At 36.2% G+C, this 19,675-nt stretch overlaps 1 protein-coding gene across 2 annotated transcripts in view; it reads left to right on the plus strand.

Annotated features, from left to right (window-relative positions):
- The window catches only part of LOC143271944 (putative selection and upkeep of intraepithelial T-cells protein 1 homolog), a 48,761-nt gene extending 29,763 nt beyond the window's left edge, over positions 1-18,998 (plus strand). Inside the window, exons 3-8 of one of the 2 annotated variants that reach the window (XM_076564779.1) lie at positions 2,435-2,782; positions 3,236-3,517; positions 6,717-6,824; positions 11,949-12,056; positions 15,323-15,433; positions 18,752-18,998. In XM_076564779.1, coding sequence (XP_076420894.1) covers positions 2,435-2,782; positions 3,236-3,517; positions 6,717-6,824; positions 11,949-12,056; positions 15,323-15,433; positions 18,752-18,783 — 989 coding nt within the window. In that variant the 3' untranslated portion in view covers positions 18,784-18,998. The remainder of the gene's footprint in view (positions 1-2,434; positions 2,783-3,235; positions 3,518-6,716; positions 6,825-11,948; positions 12,057-15,322; positions 15,434-18,751) is intronic. The other variant, XM_076564781.1, reaches the window with a different exon arrangement.
- The last annotated feature ends 677 nt before the right edge of the window (positions 18,999-19,675 follow it).

The raw sequence follows: 19,675 nt of genomic DNA on the forward strand, positions 1-19,675 counted from the left end.
AATAGCTTCTCAGCTAGAGGTGGGATCTCCTCCATTCATCTTGGGATTTGGGTAAGCTTAAACTTGTGCATGCAGTCACAGCTACTGTGAATTTATGTGTGTGAAAGTTTAAACCAGACAGAATTGTCTTTTCTCCACAGACCCCAGAAGTCATCCTTGTCACAAGCAAAATTTCCCTAAGTGTTTGCATCTCTAAACTGTCCCATTGAGATCTCTTCTTATGGACTAATTTGAGATTATAAGAACATTCATTGAATATATGCAGTGAATTTTAAAATCTTGTAGAGATATGCTAAACACAGCAGGGTTGGGGATTAAAGAAGTAATTTCTCTAAAAAGTTCATTGATATGCCGTGTGTGTATATGTTTCTTTACATTGATGCATTGATATGTGGTTTTGCCATATGGTTTAAAATTTCCAGTGCACCTTTGAGAAGGTTTCTTTCTTTCCTTCCTTTAAGATTTTTATAAACTCAAATATGTGTTAAGCCAAGTACTGGTCAACTGTAGGAAAATCTAGAATTGCATTTGAAAGTTTTGACTCTAAACTCCACATGATCATCTGCAGTGGTCTAGTTATATTCAAAGGAAAAACAAAACAAATAACTTGTCTTAGCATGAGGACATTTGGAAGAGTAGGTTTTAGTACTTTATTCTGTATTTCTGGTAAAACTAAAAATAAATAAAATAGATTTCTGTAATAAAAAAATAGAGGATAAAGGAAATTTTTTTTAAATTTTTCGTATATACATACTGTATTTATATCACTTCCACCACTCCCTCTCCTGGTCCAGCTTCTCCCACACACACAATCCTTCTCAGACCCACAGCTTATTCTATATTACACACACACACATACACACACACACACACACACACACACACACACACACACACACACACACCCTACTGAGTCCATTTAGTGTTGCTCATATATATGAGTATTTAAGACTGACCACTTGTGAATGGATAATTTATGAGGGGGCTGATTCATGGAGAAGACTGATTCTCCTCTTTCTTGGCCACCATTAATTGCTGTACTTCTTCATCTAAGGGTGATTGAAACCTAGTGAGATTTCCCCCTCCCACATCAGCATGTCAACCTGTGTTGACAGGGCCTGTTTAAATGACCACATTGTTGAGGCTTCATGGGTGCAGCTGCCTTCTCATATGGGAAATATTATCTCACACAGGTGAATCCTGGTTCTCTGGTTCCTACAGTTATACCACCTATTTTCTGTGATGTTCCTTAATCTGTGGATGCTATTTTGTAGATGTATTAGTTGCAGCTGTGCACCCCACCGTTAATTGTTCTCTGCATTTTGACAAATTGAGAATTTCTGTAGTCATTTCCACATGCTTCAAAACAAGTTTTTTTTTCATACAATATATTTTGATCATATTATTTCCCCTCTCCCTACTCCTCCCAAATCCCCATACATCCTTTACCTGCCTACATCATTCTCTTGTTCCCCCGCCCCTTCTTCTCTCTCTCTAAAAAGTCAAGCAGAGATGGCTCAGTCAGTAAAATTCTTGCCACAAAAAGAAGTTTTTGGTAATGGGGAAAGCTACATTTATATGTAGATATGAGGATATATCTTAGAATGCAGTTAGAAATTACATTAGTTTAGGAGAATGGCAGTAATAGGTTCTTGAAGACAAATTTAAACATGCAATGAATAAAAGTGTTTCAAATTAAAGAAAGTTAAGAGTAATCCAAGAAGCTTAAGCATAAAAGCAAATATATACAACAGCTCATTACAATTAACTGGATCAGGCCCTCTGGATAAGTGAGACAGTCGATAAGAACTGTTTGGGAGGCCCCCAGGCAGTGGGATGGGTACCTGTCCTTAGTGCATGAGTTGGGCTTTTGGAGCTTGGGGCCTATGCTGGGACACTTTGCTCACCCTGGGTGAAGGGAGGAAGGGACTGGACCTGCCTCAACTGAATCTACCAGCCTGAACTGAATGCCCAGGGGAGTCCTTGCCCTGGAGGAAATGGGAAGGGGGGGGTTGGGGTTGGGGGCGGGAGGATGGAGGACAGGGCAATCTGTGTCTGATATGTAAAATTAAATTAAATTATAAAATTAAAAAATAATAATAATAACTAAAAAGAATAAATAAAAAAGAATAATGAATAGTAGAATCATTCAGAGAAAGAATGAAATAGAATGAAAGAAGAGACAACTACTGGGCTGATAGCAATTATCTTAGGAAGCCATTTAGCAACAATGGAAATTATACACATTTCATAAGGGGAATATTTTGGTGAGGCACCATTGAACTCATGTAAAATTAAGATTTTTTTCTTAACAGTATGCTGGGGGAAAAAATGACCCACAGTAAAAATGTGTTTGTGTGTTTTGAGGAAGGGGTGACTTAGTGGGTTTCCTTGATTAAGGCATTCACATTTTGGTTCTTGTTTCTCTTCCCAGAACGATTTACAGTGACTGGATTAGAGAAGCCAGTCTTGGCTCCATTTGGTGCAGTACTTGAGCTCAGTTGTCAGCTTTCTCCACCACAAAATGCCCAGCACATGGAGATCCGCTGGTTCAGGACCCACTATACACAACCTATTAACCTATACGAGGATGGCAAAGACCTGTTTGGGAAAATTATCCCCAAGTATGTGGAGAGAACAGAGCTCCTGAAAGATGCCATTGGAGAAGGGAAAGTGACCCTCAGGATCTTTAATGTCAATCCTGATGATGATGGGCACTACCATTGCATCTTCAAAGATGGCAAGTTCTATGAAGAGCACATCACAGAAGTCAAGGTCATAGGTAAGCATGGCTTCCTCTGAAACTAATACAGTGATTCACATATAAGAAAAATGTCTACTTATAAATTCTAAAAAGAATTGAATCTTGCATGGTTTTGTTGCTTTTTATAATCTAAAACTTACCTCAGTTGTTTTGATTTATTAAACAGTAAATATTTTACTGAAAGGAAAACTAAATGAAACAAAGAGGCGTTTCATCACCAGACTTATTTAGAACAGTAAGTCTGCTTATTAGTATAATAGATGCTAATTGTGTGTTATGTCTTCTCCAACTTTCCATCTGGTGCCATCTCTTTTAATTGATTTACTATGTCAGTTAGATCCCCATAGAGTTTTGACTATCCTTATATGTACAGACAGTGGGGTTAATATAGAGGAGGAGTGGTTTTCTTTTTGTGTTCTTTTCTTCTTTCCATCTACTATACACTACTAATTCTCCCTTGTTTATAACCAGCTGTGAGCTCCCGGGTTCAGATTCTTGTTCATCCTCCTACTACCAAAGGTGTGATAGTGGAATGTCATTCCAGAGGTTGGTTCCCACAACCTCACTTGGAATGGAGAGACAGCAGAGGAGGGGTCATTCCAGCTGCATCAAAATCCCATTCACGGAATGAAGACAAATTGTTTGATATGAAGATGACACTTCTCCTTAGAGACAGCTCCCTCAGGAATGTCACTTGTTGCATTTGGAACCGTCTAACAGGCCAAGAGGAAAGCACAAGCATTGTTCTACCAGGTGAAATTCGTGTATTCACTCTTGAAATAAGTATTATATAATTTATACTTGACACAAAACTCATGTGCCTTTTTCACTTGGCTATGGGCCATTACTTTCCCTTCATTTTATTCATCATCTCATCTGTTTTCTGATTGATTCCCTTTGCTAGATTCATTTCTTTCATCATTTTCCTAATACTGGAAATTTTTGTACATAAGATGCTGTTTTGTTTTGTTTTTCCTAGAGTAAAGTGTTGTTTGATGTTTGGCTAAATTGCTACTTATTTCTTAAAATGTTTTATCAACATTATTCATTGTAAAGAATATAAAAAGCTGAGAAATCCTTAAGAAAATACTCAACATCCTTAGCCACCAAGTAAATGTAGACTATAACTTTGAGATCTCATCCCAGTCAGAATGCTAAGGTTAAAGAAAAGAATGACAAATGCTAGCAAGGGTATATGGGAAAGGAGGTTGCTTAATTACTGGTAGTAGGAATGGACCTGGTAAAGCGACTATGGAAATCAGTGGAGAGATTCCTCAAGACCTAAAACTAGATTTACCCAATGATCCACTCATGGGCATATACCCTCAATACTCTACGTCTTATTATAGAGATACTTCATTGCCCATATTCATTGCTGTTATCTACAATAATAGCTAGGAATGGAAACAACCAATATTTCTATCAAGTGATGAATGGATATTGAAAATATAGTGCATTTACACAATGAAACATTCAGCTATTAATAAAAATGAAACAAAGCTGCTTTTGTTACTAAGGTTCTATAGTAAAATTTGAGGTCAGATACTGTAATACATTGAGCATATACAACCAACCACAAATCCTGATGTGAAGAAAAAGCCACACTTAATGGTGATGGTGGGAATGTAAACTGTTCTAACCACTATGGGAATAGTGGTTGAGGTTTTAAAAAAGCTGCAATAGGTTGCTAGAGTGATGGATCAGTGGTGAAGAGCACTTATTGCTCCAGAAAGGGACCCATGTTCAGTTCCTAGCATCCACATTGTGCCTCACAACTATCTTTAACTCCTTTTCCAAGGATTCTGGTATCCTCTTCTTACCTTCAGGAGTACCACACATGCACATGGTTCATATACATACATGTAAGCAAAGCACTCATAAAATGAAATAAATAAGTCTTTTTAAAAGTCATTTAAAAACTCTACAAATAGAAATATCATATATGAGTTATAATCCAGATGTACCATTTATACATATACAACAAAGGACTCTAGAAGTACTCACACACCTATGTTTATTCCATCATTTATCATAATAGCCAAGCTGTAAACACATAAGTCTGTAAGCAAATGTGGCATGTAATTTTATTCAGCCATAAAGAAGAATGAAGCTGCATCATTTGCTGGAAAATGTATGCAGTTAGTGATAACATAAAGTGGAATAAGGCCAATTCAGAAGGACAAATATCACGTTTGCTGTCATTTGTGGACACACACATACACACACACACACACACACACACACACACACACACACACACACACAAAAGCAGAAAGGAGGATAGAGAAAGGACTAAGACTATTGAAAGGAATGGTGAGGAAAAAAGGAAGAGAAGGGAAATATAAAGCATGTGATTATGAAATTGTCAAATTATGAAACCTGAATCTATGAATGCCAAGAATATATACCAATTTTAAAAAGAAATTAAATACATAAATATATTGTGCACATACATCTGTTACTGATGGAAGTATTACAGCAACTCCACGTAGTTAAAAGGGAGGTTTATTTGGGGGTTTTACTTACAACTAGTAAAGGAATAGGTTACAGAGTCTGGGAGAGGTGAAGTACGGCCCAGCAATGTTCTCTGGAGAACTCTGCTCGGTCTACCATCCAACACCCAGGATTAACAGGAACCAATATAGCTGGCACATCCAGATCTTGGGTCTTAAGGGCTCCAGTCTTGGCCCGCCTCAGGGGCAGGCCATAGGTAGGCGTGACAGTTACCAGAAACCTCAGTGGGGGTAGTTCTTCCAGGTCAAAGCTGGAACAGCTACCCACTACAATCTGTAACAGTTATATCTTCTTGATTCACAGTTCCCTTTATCAATATATAATAAAATATATTTTAATAGCTATAAAAAGGTGTTCTTAATGCTCATAAGATTTGCTTGAATCTCCCTGGTCAAATATAAGTATCCATGCTGTCTTAGATTTCTATGACTGTGATAAACACCATGACCAAAAGCAACTTGGGATGAAAGTTTGATTTGGCTTACACTTCCAGTTCACAGTCCATCAATAAGGGAAGTCAGGACAAGTAGGAATAGAGGCAGGAACCATATAGGAAACCTGATCACTGGATTGATCTTCATGGCTTGATCAGTTTGTCTTCTTTTTTCTTTCTAGCTTTTTTCTTTCTTTCTTTTTTCTTTTTTCCTTTCTTTCTTTCTTCATTTCTTTTTTGAGATAGGGTTTCTCTGTGTAGCCCTATCTGTCCTGGAACTCACTCCATAGACCAGACTGTCCTCTACTCACAGAGATCCACCTGCCTCTGCCTCTGCTTCCTGAATGCTGGGCAGATATTTTTTTTCTTTATTCAAACCAGGACTATCTACCCAGAGTTGGCACTGCCTAAAAGTGGGAGGGGTCCTCCCACATCAATCATTTTCTCTCTCCAGCATCAATCATTAAGAAAAGGTCCCAGAGATAGGCCCATGGGCTGATCTGATGAAGGCAATTCCTCAAACAATATTCTTCCTTCCAAGATCAGTGTAGTTGGTGTCAAACTGACACAAAACTAACTAGCACACTTGCCTTTTTATTGCTTCTACTCTCTGGGTCCATAGTTTTACCATCATTCAGTAAGAATATTTGGCATTGCATGTGCCCTAAGAGTTTAGACAGAACTGAAGCACTGATTTGGAACTGGCAGAAATTTGTGTTTCTTGACAGGGGAGATGACAAATTGACTTTTCATCTTCTGTTACAGTCAGGGAGTTCATGAGACAGAAATGGTGGAAAGAGCAGCCTTTATTCTTTGCACCAACCACATACTAATTTACACCTATGCTACTTTTCACACAGTTCATATCGGCCTCTCTAAAACTGGCCTAAAGTTACCATCAAGGGTGGTAGGAATGGAGAAAGAAGAATTGGATATGCCATGCCACTCCTAATTGGGTTGGTCCAAACATTTCTAGGTGGTAAAATTTGTGGCTTTCTATTTCAGTCGAAATGTTTTCTTGGAATTTTATTTGGACGATGATTGTGGCTGTGATTCTGACTATGATGGCACTCTTCATAATAATACCCAGTATTAAACTACATATTCTAGAAGGTAAGTACATTTTCAGGATGGAAGAAGCAAAGTGGGAGAGGGAGAAGGACCTAGTACTGCCTTACACTTCATCTGGAAGCCTGTCTGCAAGGATATTATTATGGGTCATACATTAGACATGTAACTTTATCCACAAAAGTCTCTCTCTTGCTGATGGAGCTGCTGGCATTGTTCTTTGTGAAAGCCTTGCTTTGTTTGCATTAGTCAAAATGAAAGTTCCTTTTCCTGTGGTGATAAATAAAAAAAAATTGGAAAGCTTCTTAACATCCAACATTTGTACACCCCTCTCTCAGCTTCAAGGATCCAATAGGCTCATTGTGGCCAGAAAATAAAGTTCTAAACTGCACATTGCAGTAATGACTGTATAGTATCCATTCAGTGTAATACCAGAAAAACTGAGCCTACTGGGAGAGGTATACCAGTTGGACTATCAGAAGGTTTAATTTCCTAGGAGGAAAAAGGCATTCCTTTTTAACATTGCTATATTGGGAGGAAGTGAACTTGAAGGGTCACAAGAAAAACTAAAAGACAAATACATATCTGTTCAGGTTTTAAGGGTGTGCTAATTTTAATAACCTTGAACTAACAGATTCCATCATATGAAACTCTATCTTTCCAGTACGTATTCAAGGCCATTGAAAATTCTTCCATGTGCAGCTTAGTTGTTGGGTAAGGATTTGGGTATCAGAACTTATGTGTTTCTCACTTATTCTTGACTCCCCCTTTTATTCCCAGCTGAACTCCTTGCCTGAGTTCTATTATCTGAATTAAAACAGGTACCATTCTCAAAAACTGCATCTAAACCACACAGCAGAAAGCCCCAGACTCACTACATTTATTCTTGTTTATTGCTCTTTTGCAAAAGTAAACTCATATTTACCTTGTTCACTTCTTGTTACAACCTAGTTTGTTTGTTTGTTTGTTTTATAAGAAGTGGATCTTTGTTGCTGTTTCTCTTTATCGCTGAATCATTGAATGCATTTCCTTCTTCAGAATCTCAGATCCTTCCTGAGAGACTTGTAGTTAGAGATTTTTCTAAGTAGAACTTTGTCACCCAAATCCCCTCCAATTATTAAGTCTTTATCTATGGTGCACTTTGAGCTGGTAACATTTTACTCATCTTGTCTTCAAAGTACTTCTATGTTGCTGGAGGGCTTCTCTCCAGGTTCGACCAAGCCCCACAGTCCCACAATCCACATATAAAATAATCGCTCAGATGCTTATATTACTTATAAACAGTATGGCCATGGCAGGCTTCTTGCTGACTGTTCTTATATCTTAAATTAACCCATTTCTATAAATCTATATCTTGCCACGTGGCTCATGGCTTACCGGCATCTTTACATGCTGCTTGTCCTGGTGGTGGCTGGCAGTGTCTCTACCTCCTTCTTCCTGTTTCCCCAATTCTCCTCTCTCCTTGTCCTGCCTATACTTCCTGCCTGGTCACTGGCCATCAGTGTTTTATTTATATAGAGTGATATCCACAGCACTTCTAAATCATTCTAAAAGAAGCAGAGTTGATCTTATAGTAGGAATTATCATATCATCTTAAGATGCTAGCACTTACTGAGGCTTTGCTACTGGCAAACCTTATTCGAAAAGTCTTATAGTTAGTAAGGCTCATAACCTGTGTTGTATATATTTAATTAAATAATATAACTAAATACTTATCTATTAAAATTATGTAAAAATTTCATATTTGCTCATATTAAATATTAAAATAGCAAGATTAAATATTGAACCTAAATCGCATAGACACTAGTGGTAGGAGAAAAGACAATACAAGTCACACAAATACTCATATCTTACACTATACCTATTAAGTTTGACTGTGCCTATAATTCCCTAGCAGAGGAATGAATAATACTTAAGGTAGAAAATACATTATGGAGCACTTTCATGGAGAGAAGACACAGCCAAATTCTTCCACTATGTTCTGCACTAAAAAATATTTTAAAGGTCCTTTCATCAATAAAAATTCTTCTTTATTTAAATTTACCTTTTACAAGATACTAGATTATATATTGTAATTTTTGGACATTTTCACTCTCTCATTAACTCTTTTAATATCCCTCACAATCCTACAGAATATCTTCTTCACGGGAAATACCCCAGCTACTTTTATATTACTTGTTTGTTTTGTTTTATTGGGTTTTGTAATCCATTAACTTTAACTGTATGAGAGGTTATTTACTGAAGCATGGGAAACTTAACAGTTGCTACATCACTGAAGAAAATAATTTACCCTTCTCTGGCAACTACCAAATGACAGTAGCTCCTGGGGGGGAGGGGCGAGGTCTCATAAATCCCTCATACATCAGTGATAGAATAAATACAAGTCCACCTTGCACAGGAAAACACAGCTGCAATGAGTTCATAAACATAACAGCCATACTATGTCTAAAAATCATAATCTGGTCTTCTGTCATAATCATAAACCTGCTTCTGCCATGCTTCTTGAAACCTGGGTGGGATTGTATGTATTCTATTTATGGCTGAGCATCCAACAGTCACTTATTATCCACACTTTAACAAGTTATGAGTCTCTACATTAACCATCACCCACTGCAAACAGAATTCTCTTTCTCTAACCAAGGATGAGATCAACACTACCCTATGAGTTTAAATACAAATATTACTTTGACAACATCCACATTTACAAAAACTAAAGGAGTATGTTCCCAACTTGGGTCTGTGAATTTCCAAATCTTGGGCTTTTGGTCAGGTTTACATTACCAAGCCTGAGTTCCTTCCTGTGGAACAGACCAGAATCCAATCAGAAAGTAGTTGGTTGCCACCATAAGAGTCATGCCACTATTTCACTGGTGACCACAACCTACCTGGAAGGTTGGTATTGTAGCCCATAGGATTCTCAGGTAAGTAAGACCACCAATGGCTTTTTCCTCCCAGCAGCCTGAAAAGCAATTTCCAACACTAGGAAAGCTATCCAATGTTTAAGAAGCTTCCAGATCAATTTCAGCTTGCTTTCTCTGTGTCTTGCAATGAAAATGTGTGGTATCCTCAGTAGTGGTGTCTTATTATTATTATTGGTGAAGAACTGAGAGCATGGCTATAAGCATGTATAATTTTGAGGAGTTCTGGGACCTCCCTAACCAGCAACACATAGGGAGATATCCCATATGGGCATAAGGATTTTAATTTAATAACCTATGGACTGTGGGAACAGCATTATTTATCTATGAAGAATACCTTCATTCAAACTATATAAATATATTTACCAGTCATTTATATACTTCTTTTGAGAACTGTCTATTCAATCCCACAATTTACTTTTTAAAAATTTTAGACATTTTATTTATATTATATGCATGCTTATTTTGCCTGCATGGATGTATGTGCACCATGTACATACCTGGTGGCCATGGAGGTCAGGAGAGAATATCAGATCCCCTTTGGAACTAGAGTGACTGGTAGTTGTGGTTGACTATATAGGTGCTAGGAACCAACCCTGGCTCCTCTGCAGGAGTCACAAATGTTCTTAACAACTGAGTCATTTCTCCATAACCCATTTTTACTAGATAGTTAGTTTTCTTGGTGTTTGTGGGTTTTTTGTTATTTATGTATTCCAAATACTAGTTTTCTGTCAGGTTTATAGATGGTGAAGACTTTCTCCCATTCTCTAGGCTGCCTCTTCATATGATTGAAAGGTTTCTTTGCTATACAGAAGCTTTTTGGTTTCCTAGGTCCATTTGTTGATTGATTATATTCTGCGTGGCTAATGTTATGAAGAGACAGAGTTAAAATATGCTGTCAGACCACATAAAACAACCTTATCTTTCAATAAGATGAGACACCGAGACAATGCAAAGCACACCATATTGTGTTTTTAGGATGAGAAAAAACAAACAAAAATAATAAAGTACTAAAAATGGGAAAGAGAAAAAAAATAATATTGACAAGAGCAGAGCAGAACAAGGCTGAGATGTCCTGCTCAAAGGACCCTGATGTATTAAACAAAAACAAGCAGAATCTGAAAATTGATTGACCTGATGCTGGCTTTCATCCAGACTTGCTCATGGTCTTCCCCCACTGCTGGGAATTCCTCTGCTATGGGCAGTCCTATTCTCATTGCTGCCTCTTTATTTGGTTGACTGGATTACTAACACTTTCCTAGGACTATGTTCAGAATGCTTCACAGGTAGAATTTCAGATCTGGTCATACCTGTGCAAATTTCTTCTGAATTCAATTGTGAACATTAGCCTCATCTTTATGCTATGGTTCTTGCCAATGTCCTTAACTTTGCATGGAATCTGTGTAAAGATTTCCTCTCACCAGGTTTTCAGCTTAATGAATACTATTCAGGGCTGATTCATGGTTTGTTTGTTTGTTTTTATAATTTCATGGTGTTCTGTTTATGGGTTTTAGTGTATAGTTCTATATCAATTAGACTAGTTCACCTAGGGTCATGAGCTACTGAGCTACCATGATAAACAAAAGTCTTTTTGAAGTGGCTTCTTACTTCTGCTGTATTGTTTGCCAGTGGCAAGCATCCTGTGCCAAGTGGAGAACGTTTTCTCACTTCTCTGTTGCTGTTGTCTCCATGGGTGTGGCCTTATTGTCCAAATGTATCCAGCACCCTTCAGATCGCAGTTTTTCTGTTTTCCCCAGATTATCTCCTGGAAAGCCTGGCTGACTGTGCCTGAATGGCATCAATCATCTAAAGTCCTCCTGATTAAATTCTTATATCCAAACAGCATAGAGTCTCAAGCAGTTCAGACGTCATCAGAATTAATCTATTCCCAGCATCTTTCAGGCACTGATAAAATGACAATGACAATCATGAGCATTATATCCTGATAGCTAATTACCCCACTGATTGATGGGTGAGAGAAAGACCAACATCTGTCTTTTATAAATATGTTTGTCCTCAACCTCAGACCATTCCCATCCTAAAATCAGCTGTTTTTTTCTTTGTTTTTGTTTTTGTTTCTTTTGTTTGTTTGTTTTTGTTCTTGTGTCCAACAGTTCTCTGATCTTTTACTTTTTGCTTTAGCACTGTTTGAAATGCAGAGAGATGACATTAAAATGTAGACCTTACCCTTTTCTGTTAATTCAATGTTTCTACCAACAAATAACCAGTGATTTTAACACCTTTTCTTTAGGTCACCCCTGCATATGTAGATCTCCTTTGCTTGTGGCCTTGATGATAACCATTATTTCTATTGTTATACTCATATTACTCATCTTCTGTTTGTACAGAAAAAATAGAGGTATGTGATGTAAAGAAGATGCTATATTTCTATAAAATTTCTATAAATCTCTCTTGTTCCAAATACTCAGTCACATCTTAGCCAATAGGGAGTGTTATCAGTTTGCATTTCAGGAACAATAAGCTTTGGAACACATAGTGTTTGGATTCCAGCCTCTGGGGTTTTATGGGTTTAAAGATATAAAGTGATGATATATCTGCTCCTAAACAGTTTTCTTCAGTTTGGTAATGTTATTTTTACATCATCACTTAATCAGTTAATTCACTTATCCCATATCTTTAGGCTAGAGGAGATAATAATCAGATAGACCTTACACGTCTTAAGTGACAGATTTCTTGCAATTGATGTCCAAAAGATGACCTGCTTCTCAAAATTATCCGCACCACAGAATTTTTTCCTCAATTTTATGATGGATATAAACATCCGCAATGCATTCTTCTTCTCTTTGAGAAAAAAAATTGAAATAGTAATTGTGAAAGTTCAGGGTTAGCTGAATGTAACGTATTTAAAATGTGTCCTCTACTTTATCTTTAATCTACAAGATAAAGTAATTAATTAAAATAAGTACAACTATACATTAAAAGACACAATGCAGAATTCTTAAATTAGAAGACTTTTTATATTGATTAGTTGGATGGAAGACACAAATGGCCTTAAGTTGAAAGAAAGGATTTTGAAATTATCCTACACTATGGTCTGCTATGTACACACATAGGCAAACATTTAAGACATCATGATAAACTAGTTAGTCATAAAAAGACAAATGCTCTCCCATTCCATTTATATCAGGCACTTCTAGTAGTGAACACCATGCAGGCCTAAAATAGAGTTATGACTTCTGGAGTTGCAAGTAGGGGAAATTGTTTGATGAATTAAAATTTCAGCTTGTAAGATAAAAAAGCCATTCGGGAAATCGATGGTACTAGTGGTTATACAAAAGTGTAAACACATTCACTATTCAAATGGGGAAATTAAAAATAATTAGCACAATATTAAGCATCTGTTATCTTTTCTACTATTTTGTGAAAGAATTGTGTATTTATATTAATGGAACATGGCCCTGAGAGGTTGTAGTGCATGTTTCACACTAACATTATGCATAATGCTACTGTGACCATGAGAATACAAGTATTTCTTCCAGACTCTGATTTTAATTCTTCAAAAGTGTACACTAAAAAGAGGAACTTCAGCATCCTATAATACCTCTATTTGTACATGTTTAATGGTTCTTAACCTATTTATGTATCAGATGTCCAAATGAACAGTAGCTCATTATAGGGATTTTTCCTGGTGATATTGGGCATTTTTGTGTGCATATTGTCCATTCATATATCTTTTTTGAAGAAATGTTTATTCAAGTCATTTGCTCATAATTAGTTAGTGTTGATTGGTTTGACTGGTGAGTTTCAGAAATTCTGTTTTATCAATAGCTATTAATCCTTGTTACCCATTCCATAGGTTGCCTTTTTATTTTGTCAGTTATGCCTTTAGATACACAATTTAAAAGAATACAGTCCAGTTTTTCTCCTGTTTCTTTTGTTGTCTGTGTCCTTGATGTTAAATCCAAGAAATCAATGCCAAAATAAATGCGAAATGTTCCCCCTAAGTTTGCCTCCAAGTCTTATAATAATCAAACCATTTGGGCATTGTGTTATGTATGGACATGTATGGGTATTCAATTTTCCTGCACTGTTTCTTGAAAATATTTTTCATTACTTGTTGAAAGATATTAATACCCTTAAAAATTATTTTTGTTCTGTGATATATAGGTTCTCTGAGCCATTCATCTGGCCCCTATGTCTATCTTCATGTCAGTATCACATACTTTTGTGTGATGAAGAGAGAAAAAAGGGTAGCAGCTTCCATCCATTGTGACCATTTCAATGGGGAGGTGGTACAAGTTTTTTTTAACAGAAGGTCATGAGTCTGTCTGTTTGTACCTCTGTGATAAGAAGTGGTCAGAGCACACATTCTTATATTTGTAGGGCAGAATCAAATCGTATGTCAACATACATTTTATAAATAATTTTCCATTCTTTGGAAGCTGTTGAATTTTCATAACAATTAGTCTTGAAGAGAAAAAAACCTATTTTATTCAAATTAAATATACACAACATAAAATTTACCATCTTAATAATTTTAGCATTATCTTTCCATGACATTTAGTATATTTTTATTTCTGCTCAAACATCATCACCATCTATTTTTCAAAATACTTTGGTCTCCCCAAACCTTTAGTAACTCCCTGACAGTGACTATGCCTACCTCCAGTCCCTGGAAACTACCATCCTATTTTCTGCCTGTATACTCTTAATTAGACTAAGTGATTTATATAGGTGGACTCTTATAATAGTTGTATTTTTGGAACTAATTTCTTTAATTCAATATGATGATTTCAAAAGTTTATTCATGATATAACCTGATGCAGAATTTCTTTCCTACACAAGTTTGAAAAAACCCATTGTATTGATATTAGACATTTTGCTTATCCATGCACCCAGTGACGGGCACTTGTGATACCTATATTTTTTAGGTGCTACATATAATGCTACTATGAACATAGACATACAAATATCTATTCTAGATCCCACTTTCAACTCTTCGGTGGATTTATTAATTATTAATTATTAAAAATGTAAAATTTGAATCTTCTGAATACTTTTATTTAGAGTAACTATCATGCCATTAGATATCTTAATAACTACAGTTAATTTAGGAAAGTAGTTTCTAATCAACATAATTATGTAGTACTGAAACAAGTACCCCTAGTATGTTGACAATGAAGATCTGAAAATGTTTTCTACTTCACCTAGGAAATACACTTTTAATGGCTGTTTATGCTATACATTAGCACACTACTTTTGAAACATGTAAGATATCAAGTTCAGAGAGTCTATTTATCCTAAGAGCACTCTATTTCACCATACCCCTTAGAAAGAAACCCTGGATCCTTGAGGCCTCTCATCACTTCATAAAGGAGATAAAGGTGTAATATATACACATGAGTCCTTTAGAGCATGTGTCATGCTCCTTTGAATAGGACAATGTATATCTGTTTTCTCACAGCTTCTTCCAAGATTATGCCAAACATACTCATTTTTAGATTCATCCATATGACCCAAACTATTTCTTCCCCAACCTCATATATCCAGAAATATGGAACAATTGGAAGCAGAAAGATGAATCTATGAGAAATCTTAATGAAGCCTTCCTTTCCATGCTTTGAATACCCTAATTTTTGTATCTTTGCCCAATCTTTGTTTCAGATGCACAATTAGACTTGGATGGTATGTGGCTGGATGACATGACTATGATCCTGAGCATGCTGATGGTGTTCGTGGTCATGCTCATTACTTTTATTTTCTTCATACTAAGAGGTAAACCGTATGGGGAAGGTGGAAACTCAAATGATGGATGTGCAGACATCCAGAAAGTTGACTTTCTGTTCCTTGTGTTTTAATACCTGGGTTAATAAAGAAAACAGTTATCTAAAGACTTCTAACACATAACCTTCTTGGGATTCCTAGAGCCTCTATTGGCACCAGTGTTAATGCTTTCAATGCCAATGACAGCCTCAGATCTGACTGCACCTTCTGACAACTGTCCTAGTCAACATGGGAAGCCCACTATGTTTCATCTAGAAATTCTCTAAAGCTTATAAATACTGGCCTATTTGCCATATTTACATAATTTCTCCATATTTGATTTCAAAGTTTGAGCTACTCTACCAGAAGCACATATGTATTCACAGGAGTTTCAACTAGAAATACTTCTGAATCTTTATTCAATGGAATATCACTGAAGCATCTGCTAGCATTGTACTCAAGGTTAAAAGTTCTTGTTTTGTTTAACAAATGTAAATTCCAAGTGAAAAAAAATGAAGGGATTATAGAGTAGTAACCCAGGAAAGAAAATTTAATGCTTGGTTATTATACTTTACCAATATTCTATAATCTGACAAACCTTAAGACCTATCTAAAACTGTTTATGATTAACCCAATATATACCTTTTTATTAACAGTACATTTTCTCCCTAACATACAAATTTCTGGTGAGTTACTATGGACAATCTATTTTATTTTACTTTATGTGTATGGGTGTTTTGCATACATGTATGTCTATATATGATGTGTATATAGATAGTGTCCACAGGGGCTAGAAGAGGGCACTGTATTCCCTAAGATTATAGTTACAGTTGGCTGCATGCTGTCATGAAGGTGCTAAGAATCTAACTCAGATCCTCTAGAAAAGCAACCAGTGCTCCTAACCATTGAGCAATCTCTCCAGACTGGTGATTTTTTTCTTAAGCAAAACAGTATATAACTTAGACTCAGAAAAGAACAGTGTGTATTGCTCCTTCATCAGTGTACTTTCTCTTGGCTTTCCCTAGACCTTCTATTGAAAACTGCTAAGTATCGAGTGATTCTGTAAGACAAACCCATACACAAGCACCTATCAAGCTTTTATTCATTTACTACAGTAGATAACAAGAGCCACGAGGAAAATTGTGTCTAGCTTCACACTGTTCCAATTTTGTCATGGAACAATACTTGAGAAATGATCAGATGAAATGTGGCTCAAGTTAAGGAAATTATCTCATCACCCAAAGTTCTGTCAGAACTTTATAGAGTAAAAAGGAAAGAGGACACAGGGAAGGCATAGGATTAGAAATGCACTGATTCTGCTTGTAGAAGAACACTATAGTTGGAGGCTCCCTCACATTAAAAAATACAGCAGAAGTAATCGGATCTTTCAGATTACTAGCTGAGGCACTAAAGAAAGAGGTTCCAAAAGGAGGCTCTTGAACCAGATACACAAAGGAACATTGCTGCCTGAGCGTCTGAACTTTTTTTACTCAAGATATGTTAAGGCAATATCTTTACATCAAGAATGGCATGGGGAGTATAACTTTCACAACATATGGGCAAAACCTTTGGAATTTCCTCATGGGACATAAACGTCACATCTAGAATACTGGTCAGAATCCAGACTTCTCTCATCTCATCACAGTGTTTGTATCTTGCTTGATACTTGTGCTATCTGTGCTTAGTTTCTGCCACCACGAAAAACAACCTAGTCATTTTTTACAGTCACCAGGATGGGTTAATTATAGATAAAAAGTAGTTCAGTGCCTGAGCAAATATTTTTTAGTGCAAGTGCCATTTACCTGTTAACCTGACGGTATTAACAACAGGGTTGAAGGCAGGAAGTATTACTGTCTCTCAGTGAAGCAAACATGAACTCTCCTTTCAGCTACATGGAACTGAAGATTGTTTATAGCTATTGCTTCTCTGTGTCCCATGAAGAACAACCACAGAGCTGATTCAGCTATTTAAATATTTTATTAATTTATATTTTTCATTTTCACAAAACTCTGTGAAAATAATATATTAACTGATTTGACCAACAGATTAGACAAAGTATCAAAGAACGAACCATTCTACTTGTCACCAAATGTGCTCTATTATGTCTCATACTGTGAATTTCATCCTATGCCTAGTTTGTCCATACTTCACTCAATGACATGCTTTATCCCCCTTGAGTTCATTCTTTTTGTTATTGCTAGACTTCGAAATTCTTCATTTGACATTTCAACTGCTTTAGTATATTTTCATCTTATGATTAGGCAGTTGACACTGAAATGTCGCCTTTTTTCTATTTCTTGTGTTACTCTGTTATGACTTGCATATCTGTTGGATAGCTCTCACCATTTACTTCAGGATTTTCTTACAAGGGGCTTCTCTTGAAGGCTCAATCCCTAGTATCACTCAGTGAGAAAAAAATAAATCATGTAACAACAACAATGGCCAAACTAAACCAAATAAAAGGAATACAAAATGTATTTAAATATGTTAAAATCAACTGCTGAATCACCAGTGATCACAGAAAATAAAATACAAAGACACAAAGAGGAAGCAATAAACATCTCCCTTGAGATGCTGCTTGTCTGTAACTCTCCAAGATCTGGAGAATAATGCAATGGACTTCTCCAATTCTAAGGCATTATAGCGATTCACTGTCAAATTTAAATGTCCCCACTGGAATTAAGACTTTGAGAAAGGTTGGCTTGATTTGTGAGTTTGATTGGCAGTTTTGATTGGCATATATCCCCAGGAATGTGTGACTTAACCTGTGGGTGTGGCTTTGTCTTTCACTGATGTGAGAGAGTTGAGTCTAGAGTTTTGGACTATTTCCTCTTTCCCATCTTTTATTCTGGATTCCCTTTTTGTGTCTCTGTGCTTTTCCTCTGTCCTATCAATTCTTTATTTATTCCTCCTCTTTTTCTTCAGAACATCCTGGTATTTCTTATTTATAAGAACATTCATAGATAATTTGTTATCCACCATTTTATTCAGAAGTCAAAAATATCTTTTATTAAAATTACAATCCATATTTCAGTTATAAAGATGCTCTGTGTAGAGTAATTTAGTCTATCTTCTGGAGTGATTTTTTTCCTTGCAAGGATCCTCCCAGCACACTTTATACTCTCATTAATTTAAACTGGATAATTCAAGTTAACCAATTTGTAAATTAATGTTTTTCTTCATAATGCTTTTTCAATAATATCACAGCATCTCAAAGGAAATTAATGTATTCTCAATAGTGTTCCCATCTCAACTAAACCTCTTGCCTTTAGTAAGAGGTGAAATCACAATAACCATTAAATTATATTTCTTTAACTATTCTTCTTACAGGAGCACAGGACCACACACAGCACCAAGGATAGAGAATCTACAGTGCAACTATGTGCTATTTTATCACAGAAGAAAATAACTATATGATCACAGAATTTTGAATATGACCAAGTATTTGACATTATGGGTGTGAAGATGTATCTGGCTATTCAAGTTCAAATATTTGTGGCTCCTATGAACAGTAACCTACTAAAAGTTGGAAATAAATCAGAGCAGGTGGTAGAGTAATAAAAAGGATAAAAACCAATAATCCAAATGGTGGTAATTTTCAGAAAATAAAAAGAATTTTTATTAACAATTAAACATTGCATTTGTGTTTAATTACTCTAAGTAATAATAAATATTTGTAGTGATTACGCATCTTAATTCATTGATCATAATTATTAAGCTAAAAAAAGGCACATGCTATATGTTCTCACTTATTTCTGAAAATTTGCTGCCAGTCTGATAGAACAGAATGAATTAATAGTCACTGGAGATAGGGAAGGTCCTGGAGAGGATTTATGAATAAAGGCACAATGGAATGTCCCAAGATATGAAGTAAAATTACTTTTGGTTCTTCTAGAACATAGTAAAGTAGCTACATTAAAAAAAAACTTTCAGTACTTTATTATTTTCTTCCAGGACTTTATTGTTTTCTTCCAGGAACAAATAGCCAAATGAATGGAAACACATGAACTATGAACCAAAGGCTGAGGGGCCCCCAACTGGATCAGGCCCTCTGAATAGTTCAGGATGTAACTTAACTCTCAGCTCCAGCACCACGCCTGCCATGCCTGCTGCCATGTCCCACCATGATAATAATGTTCTAAGCTTTCAAAACTGTAAGCAAGCCCCCAGTTAAATGTTTTCTCTTATAAGAGTTACCGCAGTGATGGCGTCTCCTCAGAGCAATAGGACAGGGACTAAGACACCTGCTATTCA

The sequence above is a fragment of the Peromyscus maniculatus genome, chromosome 2 (assembly GCF_049852395.1).
Source record: "Peromyscus maniculatus bairdii isolate BWxNUB_F1_BW_parent chromosome 2, HU_Pman_BW_mat_3.1, whole genome shotgun sequence".
Lineage (NCBI taxonomy): Eukaryota > Metazoa > Chordata > Mammalia > Rodentia > Cricetidae > Peromyscus > Peromyscus maniculatus.